The 18,638-nt window shown below is 41.8% G+C and overlaps 1 protein-coding gene across 5 annotated transcripts in view; it reads left to right on the plus strand.

Moving 5' to 3' along the window:
- The first annotated feature begins 2,158 nt into the window (after window positions 1-2,158).
- The window catches only part of LOC106699171 (membrane transport protein XK-like), a 25,521-nt gene continuing 9,041 nt past the window's right edge, over window positions 2,159-18,638 (plus strand). For 2 of the 5 annotated variants that reach the window (XM_023764764.1, XM_023764770.1), the window contains exons 1-2: window positions 2,159-2,545; window positions 16,378-16,640. In XM_023764764.1, the coding sequence (XP_023620532.1) occupies window positions 2,301-2,545; window positions 16,378-16,640 (508 nt within the window). In that variant the 5' untranslated portion in view covers window positions 2,159-2,300. Of the gene's footprint in view, window positions 2,546-13,591; window positions 13,717-14,653; window positions 14,716-16,377; window positions 16,641-18,638 lie in introns of all 5 variants that reach the window. The other 3 variants (XR_002832251.1, XR_002832248.1, XR_002832249.1) reach the window with 3 other exon arrangements.

Below are 18,638 nucleotides of genomic sequence, written 5' to 3' on the forward strand. Positions count from 1 at the left end.
TGTGCCCGCAACCAAGGTACATGCCCTTGACCGGAATCGAACCCGGGACCCTTCAGTTCGCAGGCCGATGCTCTATCCACTGAGCCAAACCGGTCAGGGCAATATAATATTTTTTAAAATGATGGTATTTCAGTCCTAGCAAGAAAATATAATGCAATATGTGTGTGACATTAAATTGATCTTTAGTTTAAATCCATTTGTGTATTTGACAGGGAAACTAGCAATCATAAGCTCAAACATATACATTTTTCTCAAGGATAAAAAGGCAAATGATAATACATAAAGACATGGTCACTGGGGCAAGTTAGCTGGTGTGCAGACTGACAAGAATCAACTTGCAAATGCTCATCAGATTTTAGCTTTTGTTATCAGTTGATCCTAGAGGGGGAAGTGCTGCAGTCAGTTGGTGTTGCCTCCCCTTCATGTCACTGCATGGTGTAATGAAATCTCTTTAGAAGCAGGATTGAGTCAGAACCTTTGAGATGCACCTTACTGTTTTTTAAAACTGCTGTTATAATATTCTAAATACTGTGATCTTTCCAAATGTGTTTTCTTTATTTATTTTGTACTGTAGAAAATAATTTGCTGTAAACTGGACTTTGTTTAAAGTGATGTTGTTTATTGGCTTATTACCACTCCCATTTATGTACAGTCTACTTAATAAAATCTGTGATAATGCTTTTCCTTAAAATAAACTCTTAATGCTAAATGTTAATTGTACTCTAATAATTCTAAGCTACAAATGAATGTTTCCTTTAAAGTTTAAGACAGCATCAAATAAAATATTATAAAAATACTCTGTGGAGTGTTGCTGCCTATTCTGTATTTGTGACCGTGTGTGTATCTTGATCCAGGACATGGTGGCTGGCTGGGTTCTATAAATAGACATTAGTAATCCTTTTAGAGAATGGGCCTGTTACCTCTCAGCTGTTGGCAGAATCCTCCCGTTAACCCTTAAAAATAGGTTTTCCCAGGGCATATAAGAATGAAGAAACACAGCTATTCATGTTTTCTCCCCTTACAACTTTTGTCTTGATTCCTACGGAATGTTCACATTCTATTTGTGTTGACATCATTTTCCAAAGGAGAAAAATGCTAAAGATTACTGCAGATTGATGGAATCATGTAATTTCAGCAGGAAAAAGGACATTGCCACTATTAAAGTCTAGTCCCTTGGAACAGGTTAGAACCTGAATTTTAGAGAGATTTGGTGGCCTGCTCAAGTTCTGAGGGAAAAGATGGATTGAGCTCATCCTGATGGCCAGAAGGTTGTCACAAATTCAGTGAGTGGAAAGAAATTGTGTTAGTCTTGGGGCTGGCACACACCAGCAAGGCTAGAAAACCATTTCCTTATTAGGCCTTGGTCTTTGCCCCGAGTTAGTCAGTTATAGAGGAATTAATTTTGTAGGCATTTTTACTGGGAAAGATGGTGTTGGCTCCTAAGGATTATCTCTGGTGCTGTTTCACCACCAGCAGCAAAGCTTCAGACCACAGTATTTGAAAGACCCTCAGGGCATGCTTACTTGGCCCAGTGAAAAGGTAATCCTGGGGTGCATGACAATACACTTGTGCTTTGTGTTGTGTTTTGTTTTAAGGTATTTTATTGATTTCAGAGAGGAAAGGAGAGGGGGAGAGAGAAATCAATGATGAGAGAGAATCATGGATCAACTGCCTCCTACACGCCCCACACTGGAGATCGATCCTGCAACCCCGGCATGTGCCCTGACCGGGAATCAAACCGTGACCTCCTGGTTCATAGGTCCATGCTCTATCCTTGTACTTTGAAAGGTATGTGTGGTCAGGTTATTTTTAAATGACCAGAAACGCAGGCCCTTTGAGGAATTAGGTGTTCCTTAGGCTCAGAAAATAGAAATGGGAGAGGGGCCGGGCCTTATTTCCCCCCCCCCCCCCCCCCCCCCCCCCCGTTGTTGCAGTTTTTCAAAGGGATGTGAAAGGTTCCTAACGCAAACGGCGGCCAAGGGGCTCTAGGACCCAGCGGCCGCGCGCGGGGCCAGCAGGGCCGCGGCGCCTTCAAAGCCCTGGCGCCGGCCGTTGCAGGGCACGGGTTCGCGACCCGCCTTGGGTCGGGCATTGGGGCGCTGAGGCGGCGCACGGCTGCGCGCGTGGGCGTGTCCCAGCGGGTCCGCGGGCGCCGCCTCAGAGCCGCGGAGTAGGTCGCTCCTGGGATCAGCTCCAGCCCTCAGGCGGGCAGCGCGGAGCGTAGAGAGCGGGAGCCGAGGGACCGGCCGTGCCGCGAGCCCTCGGGCCGCCCCCGCCGGGAGCGCCCCTGACACGCAAAGATGAAATTCCCGGGCTCCGTGCTGGCGTCCGTGTTCCTGTTCGTGGCCGAGACGATGGCGGCGCTGTACCTGAGCAGCACTTACCGCTCGGGCGGGGACGGCATGTGGCAGTCCCTGACGCTGCTTTTCTCGCTGCTGCCCTGCGCTCTCGTGCAGCTCACACTCCTCTTCGTGCACCGCGACTTCAGCCGCGACCGGCCGCTCGTGCTGCTGCTGCACCTGCTGCAGCTCGGACCCCTCTTCAGGTGCGTGCGGGACTCCGGGTCCCAGGCCCGGACCCCGGCCGCCTCCCCTTCCCGCGCCGGCCCGGGAGGTGGGAGGCGGCCTACCGGGAGGGACAGGTGGTGGGACTGGGGACAGGGCCCAGGGCGGCCCACCTCCACTCTCAGCCACCGTTGTAGACCCAGGAATGAGACAGACTCCTGGGATAGTGGCAATGAAGCTGGGCGTACTGTGTTCCTGTTAGGTTCTTGCCTATGAAATTACCGACATTCAACGGAATTTGACTGACAAAAATGGCAATTTCATGTGGTTGGACCTCCTAAAAATCCAGGCTTTCTCTGTGGTCAGGTGGGCTCTGGCAGGTTTGGCTTGGGTCCTGACGAACCCTTGGGAAGTGTGTCCTAAATTCCAGTTGGAGCAAAAGCGGGGACAGATTATTTAATTTATTCAACACGTGGAGTTTACTGTGTGACAGGCACTGTTCTGAACGCTTTACAAATACTAATTTATTCAACTCTCATACATAACTCTAGAAAGCCACACATCAGTCTTGTTTCTTGTGTGTGGAAACATACGGGGTTGTAGAACCATCTTCCGCCCCAGCCTGATTTATGAACCTGGTCCTTGAAGCTGGAACACAACGTGCCACGAAGACAAACACTTGTGGTGTGTTAAGGAAAGAAAAACTAGTTTTTATTAACACAAAGCAAGAGAAATACTTGGTAATGAAGTAGACTTTGGCTTATCCAAGGACCTTGAAGAGAGTTTAAAATGTGTTGTTTTGATGTCTTTCATCTCTGTAGGAAAAGCAAAACCAAGGGTTTCTATCTGGATTAGAAATAAATTTATATTACTGAACTTTAGACATAGGTGACAGAGGAATTGGAAGACAGAAAGACCAAAGAGGCACCTCAGCAGCCATAAAATTCAGCTATTCAGCTGGCCATGAACCTAGGGAGGCCCCAACACCACCACTACCCCCACATACACAACACAAAGTTAAGCAGCAAGATAGGTTTTACTAAGTGTTTAATAAAGCATTGCACTTCATATTAAAGACAACCATTCTAGCTGACACTCAGAATGTGGACTTGTAGTTTACACACAGTCAGGACAAAGTGGACGAACAAATTTTCCTGAAGCTGCGGAATTCTAGAAAGGAAGAGAAACAGGTACATTGGCAGAAGTAAGAAGTTGCTACTGACATCTTGAGAGCAAGGGAAGAGTTAGGGGAGAAAGAGGAGGCGGGGGAGAGGGAGAGGGAAACGGAAAAGGAGAAAAAGTGGGTGAGGGAAATTTTAAAACTCCTGCAACCTGGAGCCATTTGATGAGAGAGTTCATTTTCCCTGGCCTAGTATGCCACAGCACCCTGATTGTATTCTTGTTCAGTAAAATCAATGTTATATGACTTTGGGCAAGGCTCTCATCATGTCTCAACCTGATCTGTGAAAAGAAAACTCAGTACTGGCAGATATTTAAGTAAAGTGACAGAGAAAAGGGAACTGACATTTGTCAAATGCTTCTTGTGCTAGATGGTTTGGTAGGTGTTTATATGCCTCAGTTCATCAAATCCTCATCATGAACTAGATGTAATTGTCCCCATTTTATAGATGAGGAAAATGAGACCCTAGACTATGTCCACAAGGCTTCTTAGAAATAGAGTGGAGTGAATTATGTTCTTTACACTCTGAAAGAAGGCAGAGGAGTGTGGAGTGCATTTTATCAGTAGTTCAGTCTTAAATTAAGAAAGTTTGGTCATCTTGGAAAAATTTAAAAACAACCTAAACAGTTATCCAGGTCAATGATAATACCCTATCATTTCTGTCATTTAATATTTTTTTAAATATATTTTATTGAATTTTTACAGAGAGAAAGGGAGAGGGATAGAGAGCTAGAAACATCAATGCAAGAGAAACATCGATCAGCTGCCTCCTGCGCACTCCCTACTGGGAATATGCCCGCAACCAAGGTACATGTCCTTGACTGGAATCGAACCTGGGACCCTTGAGTCCGCAGGCCGACTCTCTACCCACTGAGCTAAACCAGATAGGGCTCATTTAATATTTTTGTAAATACTAAGAGTGACCTAAGATAAAGCTAATTATATAATATTATGTATAAAACAGGATGGCAAAGATAAAAGTGGTAATTTCTGATGGTGGAGTTATGGGTGATTTTAATTTTCTCCTGAAAAATATAGAAAGTGCATCATTTCCTCCTTTAGTATATGCTTCTCTACATTTTTCAGTTTTTACAGTGAAAATATTTAAACTTTATTAAAAAATAAAGTTTGGTGCTTTGAAGAGATTACTAGCCATATAAAAAGTTTCAACCCCATAAAAAGACATATTTCCAGAAAATTCTGAATAAGTCATTGTCTTTTTTTGTGGAACAACAAAATAAAATATAAAAAACAAACATTCCCCTTCTGTCAACAAGAACTCTGTTATTCTAATGCAGCTGATTTATTTCCAGGAGATATCGGACCCATGATCTTAGAGCTGAGATACACAAGATGCAGTTACAAGCCTCTTAGCTTCCAGATGAAAAAAAAGAGCAATTTAATGTTGTGTATTAGCGTGCCTTAATATGTTATGGAAGTTTTTGTTGTTGACTGTTTCTATTTTAACTCTAAGATTTTACATAGGATCAACATTGTCTCCCCCCCCCCCCCGCCCCATACAAAGGAGAGTCATGGTGTGTTTCTTTTCCTGCCTTATCAATTAGACTTAGTAATATTTTGAAATTGCTTTTGGAAAATTTAGCTCTGTTTATTTTGGGGTGCACACTAACTGGCCCAACATATTCTTTTTAGGTGAGATGCTGTGTTTGAATTTACTCAGTTAAACTGAATTATAATGATGATGGGCTAAATACTGCAATCTAGACCCCGCTGTTCTTTCCTTTGGGGAAGCAGTGGAGAGCAGCATATTTCATTTATATCAGTATTATATTTAAAACTAGACTTGAAGTTTGTGTGGTTCTTTCCTAATTAAGGCCAGGTTTCAATAATAAGAACACAGAATAAATAATGTCTTGATTTTTTTTTTATTTTAAGGGCAGTATTATTGTGAATAATAATAGATGTTCTGAAAAACCAGAGGGTGGGTGGAAATACCTCTTAACAGCAACAACAAAATTTGTTTATGCTTTTACAATATGTTGATTTTAGAAATTAATTGGGAGAAGGAATGAATATAAATGAGTTACTAGTTCAAGGAATTTTCCTCTATTTTCATTTACTGGTGAGGAAAAATGGTTCATAAAAATCTATGTTTATAATATAAAAGATAAGAAGTTCCAGTAATATTTTATAGAACATTGCAGAATTATTCACTATAGTATTTTTCTTTATTGTATACCTTCAAAAGACTTTAAAATAATAATGCCCTACATTTAAAGATCACTTTTTGTTTGCAAAGTGCTTTTACATACAATATTTAATTTCATCCATTGTAAAACCCTGTGAGCTGTCATTATCTCTTTTTCACAATTTAGGAATTGAGGCTCAGTGAGATTATGCAAGTGCTTTTTCAGAGGTCACATGCCACTTTTTATTGTTTGGTTCTTAGGTAGCCTATTAAGCATGTGTGTCTTACAAAGATAACATGATAGAAAAAAATCATAGTATATTTTTTGAAATGTGTTTTTATTAACTACCTTCAAGGCTTTCTGTTACCGTTGGTTATTTAGGCTGACACCAACATGCATGGTTTTACTATGGTACTTGAAAATGAGATAAAGTTGGGGGGTAAAGGGGATCTACCTGCTAATTATCTGCATTAGGGGTTGGCAAACTATGCCCCACAGGCCAAATCCCCCCACTGCCTGTTTTGTAAATAAAGTTTTATTGGAACAGCCATGCTCATTCATTTATGTACTGTGTATGACTGCTTTTGCACTACAGTGGCACAATTGACTAGTTGCAATAGAGGCCATGACCTGCAAAGCCTAAAATACTTATTCTTTGTAAATACTTTACAGACAAAGTTTGCCAGTCCTTGGTCTACATCAAGCACATCAAACTCAAAGGCTAACATGGGCCAAACAAACAAGGTTTAAGTTTATGTGGGCTGCAAAAAAACAAAAGCTCCAATTTTCATAGAAACGTAGGTTTATTTTGATAGAGACATGCTGAATACAAAGGGCTGAAATAAATGAGTAATTGTTAACATAAAATAATAGAACATTTTAATAAAAAGTAATATTTTTTCTTGAACATTAACTTACCAGAAACTGAATAACTCCACAAATTAATAAGCGTAATGCAAATAAACCTATTTTTCTTGTTTTTGGAAAGCGAAATATTTCCTGTTGCGCACACCAAACAAGTCAGTACAAGACTAATGACGTGGCAATCGGCTGCTAAAATATTCGCTGCTAGTATTAGTGGAGAGAAATGGTGTGCCTATGCATAAGTGCGTGAGGGAAATGAATGCAACAGGATTATAGTAATCAGTCATTAGTGAACGTTGTAGTTCGTTAATAATTACGTATAACAGGATATTGTGAAAATTAAGTTACGAAATTTTTATTAAAATGTTGATTGCATACCACTATATTTGCTGGGTCGCAAAAATATTCATTGTGGGCTGCATGTGGCCCATACACTGTGAGTTTGACGTGCTTGGTCTACATGATACAGAAAAACTATCTTGAATGATTTTGATGAAAATATTTAATTTATGGCTATATTTAGACAACCTCTCAAGCAGAAAAAAAACAACAACCAAAAACAAATAAAAACAGCAACAACAAAAACCCATGATTGGTGTAATTGGATGTCAGAGAATTTCAATAAGAAATAGAAATTTGTTTATCAGTTTCTTAACCAGTAGTGGCAAGTAGTGGAGGTCTTAGGGCAGTGATGGCGAACCTATGACACACGTGTCAGAGGTGACACGCAAACTCATTTTTTTGGTTGATTTTTCTTTGTTAAATGGCATTTAAATATATAAAATAAATATCAAAAATATAAATCTTTGTTTTACTATGGTTGCAAATATCAAAAAATTTCTATATGTGACATGGCACCAGAGTTAAGTTAGGGTTTTTCAAAATGCTGACACGCCGAGCTCAAAAGGTTCGCCATCACTGTCTTAGGGCCTTTCACAAATGTATCAGATACCTATAATGTGTAAAACTCAGTACTAAGATAAATGTATTTTCTTAGGAAAAACAATGGATTGCGAGGGGTCCACCTGCGCTTCAGGGCCACCTCTGTGATTAACTCTTTCTGGGACATTCTTTAATTTGCATTGGTAGACAATGAAGTTTCATTTCATTTACAATTTTGTAAGTTCTTGTTTAATGCCCCCTCTTCAGCATCAAGAGAATTGCTTTCTCCTCTGACCTTCTGTTTCATTCACTCCTTTCTTAGCATATACTTGTGTTTCATTTTTTTGTTTGTTTTTTTATTTAGTCTTTAAAAATTCTAAGCTTGATTTCATTATTCAGGTAAAACATTGGTTGCTAAAAACGACAAAAGAGCAAAAAATACATAAGCACAATTTAAAAATGTAAAAAAACCCTTTAATTTGACTGACTAAAGAGAACAATTCTTAACATTTTGTTGTACATATATCCTTACTAATATTTTACAAAGATAAGCTAATAAACTTTCTCTTGGGGGAAAAGGCCATGATTGCAGTGTTTGCTGATTTATGTGATGTAAAATTCCCATTATGGCCTATTTCAAGCTACCAGTTGGTTAACAACTGGCTCACAAAATTCATAACTCTTTTTTTTATTGTTTTATTGCTTAAAGTATTACAAAGAGTATTATATATGTCTCCTTTTTTTCTCCCCTTGACCCTCCCCTAGCCTCCCATGCCCCCCAGTGTCTTGTGTCCATTGGTTATGCTCATATGCATGCATATAAGCCCTTCGGTTGATCTCTTACCCCCCACCCCACCCGCCCCCGAACCCTCCCCAGCCTTCCCGCTGTAGTTTGACAGTCTGTTTGATGTTGTTCTGCCTCTGTATCTATTTTTGCTCATCAGTTTATAATGGTCTTAATTATCCATAGATGAGTGAGATCATGTGGTATTTTTCCTTCATTGACTGGCTTATTTCACTTAGCATAATGCTCTCCAGTTCCATCCATGCTGTTGAAAATGGTAAGAGTTCCTTCTTTTTTACAGCAGCATAGTATTCCATCGTGTAGATGTACCACAGTTTTCTAATCCATTCATCTGCTGATGGGCACTTAGGCTTTTTCCAGATCTTAGCTATGGTGAATTGTGCTGCTATGAACATGGGGGTGCATATATCCTTTCTGATTGGTGTTTCTGATTTCTTGGGATATATTCCTAGAAGTGGGATCACTGGGTCAAATGGGAGTTCCATTTTTAACTTTTTGAGGAAACTCCATAGTGGCTGCACCAGTCTGCATTCCCACCAGCAGTGCACGAGTGTTCTCTTTTCTCTGCATCCTCTCCAGCACTTGTCGTTTGTTGATTTGTTGATGATAGCCATTCTGACAGGTGTGAGATGGTACCTCATTGTTGTTTTGATTTGCTTCTCTCGGATGATTAGTGACTTTGAGCATGTTTTCATATGTCTCTTGGCTTTCTGAATGTCCTCTTTTGTAAAGTGTCTATTTAGGTCCTTTGCCCATTTTTTTATTGGATTGTTTATCTTCCTTTTGTTAAGTTGTATGAGTTCCCTATAAATGTTGGAGATTAAACCCTTATCAGTGATAACATTGGCAAATATGTTCTCCCATGCAGTGGGCTTTCTTGTTGTTTTGTTGATGGTTTCTTTTGCTGTGCAGAAGCTTTTTATTTTGATGTAGTCCCATTCGTTTATTTTCTCTTTAGTTTCCAATGCCCTAGGAGCTGTATTGGTGAAGAAATTGCTTCGGCATATGTCTGAGATTTTGTTGCCTTTGGATTCCTCTAGTATTTTTATGGTTTCCTGTCGTACATTTAAGTCCTTTATCCATTTTGAGTTTATTTTTGTGTATGGTGTAAGTTGGTGGTCTAGTTTCATTTTCTTGCATGTATCTGTCCAATTTTCCCAACACCATTTATTGAAGAGACTGTCTTGACTCCATTGTATGTTCTTGCCTCCTTTGTCAAATATTAATTGAGCATATTGGTTAGGGTAGATTTCTGGGTTCTCTATTCTATTCCATTGATCTATATGTCTGTTCTTGTGCCAGTACCAGGCAGTTTTGAGAACAGTGGCTTTGTAATACAGCTTGATATCTGGTATTGAGATCCCACCTACCTTGTTCTACCTTCTCAGGATTGCTGCAGCTATTTGGGGTCTTTTTTTTATTCCAGATGAATTTTTGCTGAGTTCATTCTAGATCTGTGAAATATGCCATTGGTATTTTAATGGGAAATGCATTGAATTTATAGATTGCTTTGGGTAGTATGGACATTTTAATGACGTTGATTCTACCAATCCAAGAACGTGGTATGTTCTTCCATCTCTTTATGTCTTCCTCTATCTCTTTTTTCAACGTCCTGTAGTTTTCTGAGTAGAGGTCTTTTACCTCTTTAGTTAACTTTATTCCTAGGTATCTTAATTTTTTTGGTGCGATGTTAAATGTGATTGCTTTTTTAGTCTCCTTTTCTGTAGGTTCACTATTGGTGTATAGAAATGCTATAGATTTCTTGGCATTAATTTTGTATCCTGCTACATTGCCAAAATTCATTTATTAAGTCTAATAGTTTTTTGATGGAATCTTTAGGGTTTTTTATGTATAATATCATGTCATCTGCGAATAAGGACAGTTTTACGTCTTCTTTTCCAATTTGGATGCCTTTTATTTCTTCTTCTTGTCTAATTGCAATGGCTAATACTTCCAGTACTATGTGGAACAGGAGTGGTGAGAGTGGACATCCCTGTCTTGTTCCTGTTCTTAGGGGAAATGGTTTTAGTTTTTGTCCATTGAGTATGATGTTGGCTGTGGGTTTGTCATATATGGCTTTTATTATGTTGAGGTATGATCCTTCTATTCCCACCTTGTTGAGAGTTTTTTTTATCAGAAATGGGTGTTGGATTTTGTCAAATGCTTTTTCAGCATCAATTGATATGACCATGTGGTTTTTTTTTCTTTCAATTTGTTTTTGTGATGTATCACGTTTATTGATTTGCGACTATTGTACCATCCTTGCATCCCTGGGATAAATCCTACTTGGTCATGGTGTATGATCTTTCTGATGTACTGCTGGATCCGATTTGCTAAGATTTTGTTGAGGATTTTGGCATCTATGTTCATGAGGGATATTGGCCTGTAATTCTCTTTCATTGTGTTGTCTTTCCCTGGTTTTGGTATTAGGGTGATGCTGGCTTCATAGAATCAGCTCGGAAGTGTTCCTTCTTCTTGAATTTTTTGTAGTAGTCTGAGGAGGATAGGTTTTAGTTCTTCCTTGAATGTTTGCTAACACTCCCCTGTGAAGCCATCTGGCCCTGGGCTTTTGTTTGTTGGAAGCTTTTTGATGACTGCTTCAATTTCTTCCATAGTTATTGGCCTATTGAGATTTTTAGATTCTTCCTGATTGAGTTTTGGAATGTTGTATTTTTCTAGGAATTTGTCCATTTCCTCCAGGTTGTCTAGTTTGTTGGAGTAGAGTTTTCCATAGTATTTTTTCACAATCATTTGTATTTCTGTGGGGTCTGTTGTTATTTCGCCTCTATCATTTCTGATTTTGTTTATTTGGGTCCTCTCTCTTTGCTTCTTGGTGAGCCTGGCTAGAGGTTCATCAATCTTGTTTATCCTTTCAAAGAACCAGCTCTTGGTTTCATTGATTTTATGTATTGTTTTTTTTTTGGTCTCTATGTCATTTATTTCTGCTCTAATCTTTATTTTCTCCTTCCTTCTGCTCACTCTGGGATTTTCTTGTTGCTCTCTTTCTAATTCTTTGAGATGTAGAGTTAGATGGTTTACTACCATTTTTTCTTGTTTTTTGAGGTAGGCCTGTAGGGCTATAAACTTCCCTCTCAGGACTGCTTTCATTGTGTCCCATTGATTTTGGATTGTTGTGTTTTCATTGTCATTAGTTTCCAGGATGTTTTTAATTTCTTCTTTGATCCATTGGTAACCCAATCATTATTTAATAACATGCTTTTCAGCTTCCAAGTGTTTGAGTATTTTGGGTTGTTTTTATTGTAGTTTATTTCTAATATTATGCCATTGTGATCTGAGAAGATGCTTGGTATGATTTCAATCTTCTTGAATTTGGGGAGACTTTGCTTGTGACCCAATATGTGGTCTATTTTTGAAAATGCCCCATGTGCACTTGAGAAGAACGTCTATTCCGTGGCTTTGGGGTGAAATGTTCTGAAGATATCAATTAAGTCCATCTGATCTAGTGAGTCATTTAGGATTGCTGTTTCTTTGCTGATTTTTTGTCTAGATGATTTATCCAGTGATGTCAGTGGTGTATTAAAGTCCCCTACTATGATTGTATTGTTGTCGATCTCTCCCTTGATATCTTCCAGGAGTTTTTTTAGGTATTTGGGTGCATTGGGTGCATATATGTTTATCAGGGTTATATCTTCTTGTTGTATCGATCCTTTTAGTAATATGAAGTGGCCTTCCTTATCTCTTGTTATGGCCTTCACTTTGATTTCTATTTTGTCTAAGTATTGCTACCCCAGCTTTTTTTTCATTTCCATTTGCCTGAAAGATATTTTTCCATCCCTTCACTTTCAGTCTGTGTGCGTCCCTTCTAATGAGGTGGGTCTCTTGTAGACAGCAAATATATGGGTCATGTTGTTTTAACCATTCAGCCACTCGATGTCTTTTGATTGGAGCATTTAGTCCATTTATGTTTAAAGTTATTATTGAAAGGTACTTGTTTGTAGCCATTACTATTTTTTGTGCCTGTTTTCTTTCTTAGCTTTTTATTTCTTCTTTTTACCCCAGTCCCTTTAGCATTTTTTGCATTGCTGGCTTGGTAGTGATAAACTCCTGTAACCTTTTTTTGTCTGTGAAGCTTCTTATTTCCCCTTCAATTTTGAATGATAGCCTTGCTGGATAGAGTATTCTTGGATTCAGTCCTTTGCTTTGCATCACTTTGTAAATTTCCATCCATTCTTTTCTGGCCTGATGTGTTTCTGTTGAGAATTCATTTTATAATCTAATGGGATATCCCTTGAATGTAACTTTCCGTCTCTCTCTTGCAGCCTGTAAGATTCTCTCTTTGTCCTGAACATTTGCCATGGTAATTATGATGTGTCTTGGCGTGGGTCTTTTCGGGTTCATCTTGTTTTGGACTCTGTGCTTGTGTGACTTTTTTCTTCCCCACCTCAGGGAAGTTTTCTTATATTTTTTCTTCCAATATGTTTTCTAACCCTCGTCTCTCTTTCTGTTGTTCTGGCACCCCTATTAAAATTCATAACTCTTTAACAGTCTCTTTCTTGAGTCAGTTCCAGACCTCCACCCTTTATGTGTATGTGTGTATGAGAGAGATTTGTATATGTTTTTACACATATGTAATTTTGTTTTCACAAAAAAAATTGGAACTTTCTATATAAATTCTATTGTAATTTGCTCCTTTCATTTATCAAATATAGCAAACATTTTTATGTATCAGTTGATATATGTACATACCATCACATTTAAGGACTGGATAATATTTTATTGAATACACATATTATAATTTATTTAATCATTGTTTTGGGGGGACCTTTAGAATATTGCTAGAATTTAGCTATTACAAATAATGCTGTAATTCAAATTCTTTTGATAGGCTTTCTTTTTTAAAAAAAATATATATATTTTTGATTTCAGAGAGGAAGGGAAAGGGGAGAAAGAGATAGAAACATCAATGATGACAGAGAATCATTGATCGGATGCCTCCTGCACACACCCTACTGGGGATGGAGCCCACAACCCGGGCATGTTCCCTTGACTGGAATCAAACCTGGGACCCTTTGGTCTGCAGACCGACGCACTATCCACTGAGCCAAGCTGGCTAGGGCTCAATAGGCTTTCTTTCAATATGAGTTAATATATGATAAATATCTTATAAACTGAAAGTGCTGTATACATATTAATTGTACTTACTATTCTTTATTTTTATTATGTATATGTCCCATTTTCCCATTAGATTGTGATCACCTCTGAATGAGGCATTGGAATCCAACTGTCTTTGCAGTCCTCACAGCACATAGCAAAGTGCATCTTCATTCATCACATATTTGAAAGTAAAGATGATGGTCAGTCCTTGCTGTGGTCAGTGGTCCAATAGTGTGAAGTTGCTAGGCCTCAAACAAATTTAAGTTTTTTCTCAAACAAATATAGTTGCTTCAGGTTGCATCTGGTGGACTTGAACTCATAACCTGAACTTCATTATTTTCAGGTTAACAAATTGGTTCAGGCTGTTTTACATGTTTTCATGTAATATGTTAACATGTCATTACCCCACTGGACAAAATGTAGCAGACAAATCACACACACACACACACAGAAAGAAGGTTCCTGTACCTTCTTTCTCCCAGGAACAAATGAACAAAGATGATAATAACAAAATATGTCCAATTTGTATTCTCTAGAGAATTTCCTGCATTTCTTCTCTTACATCAAGTTTTATTTCAAATTATGAATTTACTAGAGGCCCAGTGCATTCATGCACTGGGGGCAGGGTGTCCCTTAGCCCGGCCTGCCCCCTCTCCGGAAGCCCTCAGGGGATGTTCTACTGACAGCTTAGGCCTGCTCCCTGGGGAGCGGGCTTAAGCCACAGTCTGGCCTCCCTCCTTGGGAGGTGATCGAGTGATCAGGGGAAGGCGCCGCCCCCATCACCCTGCCGCTGCTGCCGCTGCTGGCCACCTCAGTTGCTTGCCCTTGGCCCTCACAGCCACCGCAGCTTGTCTAGAACAGTGGTTCTCAACCTTCTGGCCCTTTAAATACAGTTCCTCATGTTGTGACCCAACCATAAAATTATTTTCGTTGCTACTTCATAACTGTAATGTTGCTATTGTTATGAATCGTAATGTAAATATCTGATATGCAGGATGGTCTTAGGTGACCCCTGTGAAAGGGTCGTTCGACTGCCAAAGGGGTCGCGACACACAGGTTGAGAACCGCTGGTCTAGAAGGACATCTGGAAGGATGTCTGGAAGGACATTCTGCTGTCTGGTCTAATTAGCATATTATGCTTTTATTATTATAGATTCTTCTTGCCATAGTTGCCTCGAGGTGAAAGTACAAAGTTAACAACATTCAATAAAACAGGTGAAACCATAAAAACTTCCGTCAGCATTATAAGGTTGTTATAAAAATGCATGTTTGGGGGTAAATGTACTATGAGCATTTTTCTTATTAGGAAAAACCCATTTTTTCCCAGCATTTTATTATGAAAAAAAAGTTTTCATTGAATTTATGGGGGTGACATTGGTTCACAAAGCCATACAAGTTTCTAGTGTACAACTCAATAAAATATCTTCTTAACCAGGGAGGGTTGGGGGGCAGGAGGGAGGGGGGTAAGAGATCAACCGAAGGACTTGTATGCATGCATATAAACATAACTAATGGACATAAGACACTGGGGATAAGGGAGGACAGGGGATTGTCAAGGGCGGGGGGGGGAAAAGGACACATATGTAATACACTTTGTAATACTTTTAGCAAAAAATAAAAATTAAAAACAAAACAAAACAAAAAACAACAAAAAACAACAACACTGCATTGTGAGCTCATCACCCCAAGCAAAGTCTCTTTCTGTCCCCATTTCTTCCTCCTTTGCTCACCTCCACTTACCCCCACCCCCTTTCCCTCTGGCTATCACTACATTGTTGTCTGTGTGCATGTATGTGATATATAGTTTTTTTTCTTAATCCTTTCACATTATTTCATCCAGCCCCCAAACCCTCCTCCTCTCTGACAGGAAAATTTTTTAACATAAAGAGGACAACGTGAAAGAGCTGTATGATGAACACCCAAGTACTAGACACCTAGATTCTATAATTAACATTTTATTTCACACATCTATCCATCTTTCTATCAATCCATTTGTGTATGTGTATATTTCAATGTAAATCAGACACATCAGTACTCTTCCTCCCTTCAGTGTCCATATCATTACCTAAAGAGGAAATCCAATTTTAAAAGCCAGGTACTCTGTCAGCGTAAAAAGGTGACTGGTTACAGCTCCTTCCTCAGGTAGGCTTGAAATTCTAAAGCTGGTCAGCCCCCAGGCATGATTGACTTTAGTCATGTTCCACAATGTCTTATGAGAGCAGAGAGATAGGAAATAAATTGTGGTCTTCCAGGGAAATGCTAAATGGCAAATTGTTCTGTGATTGGGGGGAGGACTCTTTCAACCATAGCTGCTGCTTTAACTAAGGAAATTTGGGGCATCTCTTGGATGTGGAAAAGAAAAAAAATAGAGAGATATTTATAGATATAGATATCTGTGTGCATATGTGTATATATATATGTGTGTGTGTGTGTGTGTGTGTGTGTGTGTGTGTGTGTGTGTGTGTACATATATTCTGTGTTAACTCCATAACAGTGTGGCAAGGTAGATTTTATCTCTGCTTTATAATTGAGGGAAATGACTCAAGGGTTAAATTACTTGCCCAAGACTGCACAGCTAATAAATGTCAGTAAGACAAACTGAATATTTTTCTAGTCTCTACTTGGTTTGCTTGTCTCAGTGGGCTTCAATGTCACCTCTCAATTTGGTTCTCAGTCAGCCCCAGTTGGCCTGCTGGAGGGACTCAAGAGGACTTCATACTCAGAACTGGCCCTTGGTGTGGATGATTTTCTAGGAGGGGCTGCAGTCCAGAGTAGCCAAGTCAAGGCTTTAAGAATCGGGCTAAGTGTAAGCAGGGTAACTAAAAAAAGAGAATCCTGTCTGCCTCTGATTATCATGACTTGCTGATTTGTTTCCAGGTGTTTTGAAGTCTTATGCATCTATTGTCAGTCAGGCCACATTGAAGAGCCTTATGTCAGCATCACCAAGAAGCGACAAATGCCAAAAAATGGCCTCTCAGAGGAGATTGAGAAGGAAGTGGGCCAGGCAGAGGGCAAGATGTTCACTCACCGATCTGCATTCAGCCGGGCATCAGTGATCCAGGCTTTCCTGGGCTCAGCCCCCCAGCTGACCCTGCAGCTGTATATAAGCACCTTGCAGCAGAACATCACTGTCGGAAGAAGTATGTATATCTTTTATCTCTGCCTTAATTTAGGGATCAACATGGGGAGCAAAACATAAAGTTTATTTTGTTTTAGGTAAAATTCATTCATAGGTGCATTCAGTCCTGAGTTTGCATTCCAGTTACTAAGCTCAAATATTAGTGAGTTGAAACAATAACAGTGATTATTTGCTTATGAATCTGCAATTTTGGGAGGGCTAAAAGTACTCACCTGTGCTTTACTGTGCATCAGCTGGGGTGGCCCAAAGATGGGAGGCTAGAATCCACCGGAGGCCCATTCACTTATATTTCTTACTAGAGGCCTGGTGCACGAAATTTGTGCACCTGGGGAGTGATCCCTCCACCCGGACTGTGCCCTCTCCTGGTCTGGGAGCCCTCAGGGGATGTCTATCAGGCTTAAGCTTGAGCCCGGCTTCTGGCTGAGCCTCGCTCCCCCTGTGGGCAGCTGACCACCAGGGAGTAGCTCCTGCATTGAGCATCTGCGCCCTGGTGGTCAGTGTGCGTCATGGCGACCTGCCATTCCACTGTTCGGTCGACTTGCATATTATCCTTTTATTATATAGGACTAGAGGCCCGGTGCACAAAATTTGTGCACTCGGGGGGGGGGGGAGAAGGGGTCCCTCAGCCCGTCCTGTGCCCTCTCGCAGTCTGGGACCCCTCGGTAGATAATGACCTGCTGGCTTAGGCCTGCTCCCGGGTGGCAGAGGTCAGGCCCAATCCCTAGGTGCAGCCCCTGGTCGGGCTCAGAGCAGGGCCGATTGGGGAGTTGGGGCGCTGCCCCCTGTCATGCATAGAGCAGGGCGGATCGGGAGGTTGCGATGCCACCCCTAGTCATGCTCAGGGTACGGCTGATTGGGGGGTTGGGGCACCGCCCCCTGTCACACTCAAGGCAGGGTCGATAGGGAAGTTGCGGCGCCACGCCCTGTGATGCACAGAGCAGGGCCGATCAGGGGGTTGGGGCGCTGCCCCCTGTCATGCACAGAGCAGGGCCCATCAGGGGGGTTGGGGCTCCGTACCCTGTCACACACAGAGCAGGGCCGATCAGGGGGTTGAAGAGCTCCCCCCTGTCACACACATAGCAGGGCCGATCAGGGGGTTGAGGAGCTCCCCCCTGTCACGCACAGAGCAGGGCCTATCAGGGGGTTGAGGAGCTCCCCCCTGTCACTCACAGAGTAGGGCCAATAGGGGAGTTGGGGCACCGCCCCCTGTCACACTCAGAGCAGGGCAGATCAGGGGGTTGGGGCTCTGCCCCCTGTCATGCACAGAGCAGGGCCCACCAGGGGGGTTGGGGCTCCGTACCCTGTCACACACAGAGCAGGGCCGATCAGGGGGTTGAGGAGCTCCCCCCGTCATTCACAGAGTAGGTCCGATAGGGGAGTTGGGGCACCGCCCCCCTTTCACACACAGAGCAGGGCGGATCAGGGGGTTGGGGCGCCACCACCTGTCACACTCAGAGCAGGCCCGATGGGGAGGTTATGGCTCTACCCCCTCACACACAGAGCAGGCCCGTGGGGGGGGGGTTGGGGCGCCACCCTCTATCACCCACAGAGCAGGGCCGATCAGGGAGTTAGGGCGCTGCACCCTGTCACACACAGAGCCGCAGGGCGATCAGGGGGTTGGGGAGCTCCCCCTTATCAGGCACAGAGCAGGGCTAATCATGGGGTTGGGGCGCCTCTCCCTGTCACGAACAGAGAGGGGATAGGGAGGTTGTGGCCCCGCCCCCTGTCACACACAGAGCCGCAGGGCGATCAGGGGGTTGGGGAGCTCCCCCCGTATCAGGCACAGAGCAGGGCTGATCAGGGGTTTGTGGCACCTCCCCCTGTCACACACAGAGCAGGGCCGATCAGGGGGTTGGGGCGCCGCACCCTATCACACACAGAGCCGCAGGGCGATCAGGGGGTTGGGGAGCTCCCCCCTATCAGGCACAGAGCAGGGCTGATCAGGGGGTTGGGGCACCTTACCCTGTACAGGAACAGAGCAGGGCGGATAGGGAGGTTG

Source organism: Myotis lucifugus, unplaced genomic scaffold (genome assembly GCF_000147115.1).
Source record: "Myotis lucifugus unplaced genomic scaffold, Myoluc2.0 scaffold_4, whole genome shotgun sequence".
NCBI classification, from domain to species: domain Eukaryota; kingdom Metazoa; phylum Chordata; class Mammalia; order Chiroptera; family Vespertilionidae; genus Myotis; species Myotis lucifugus.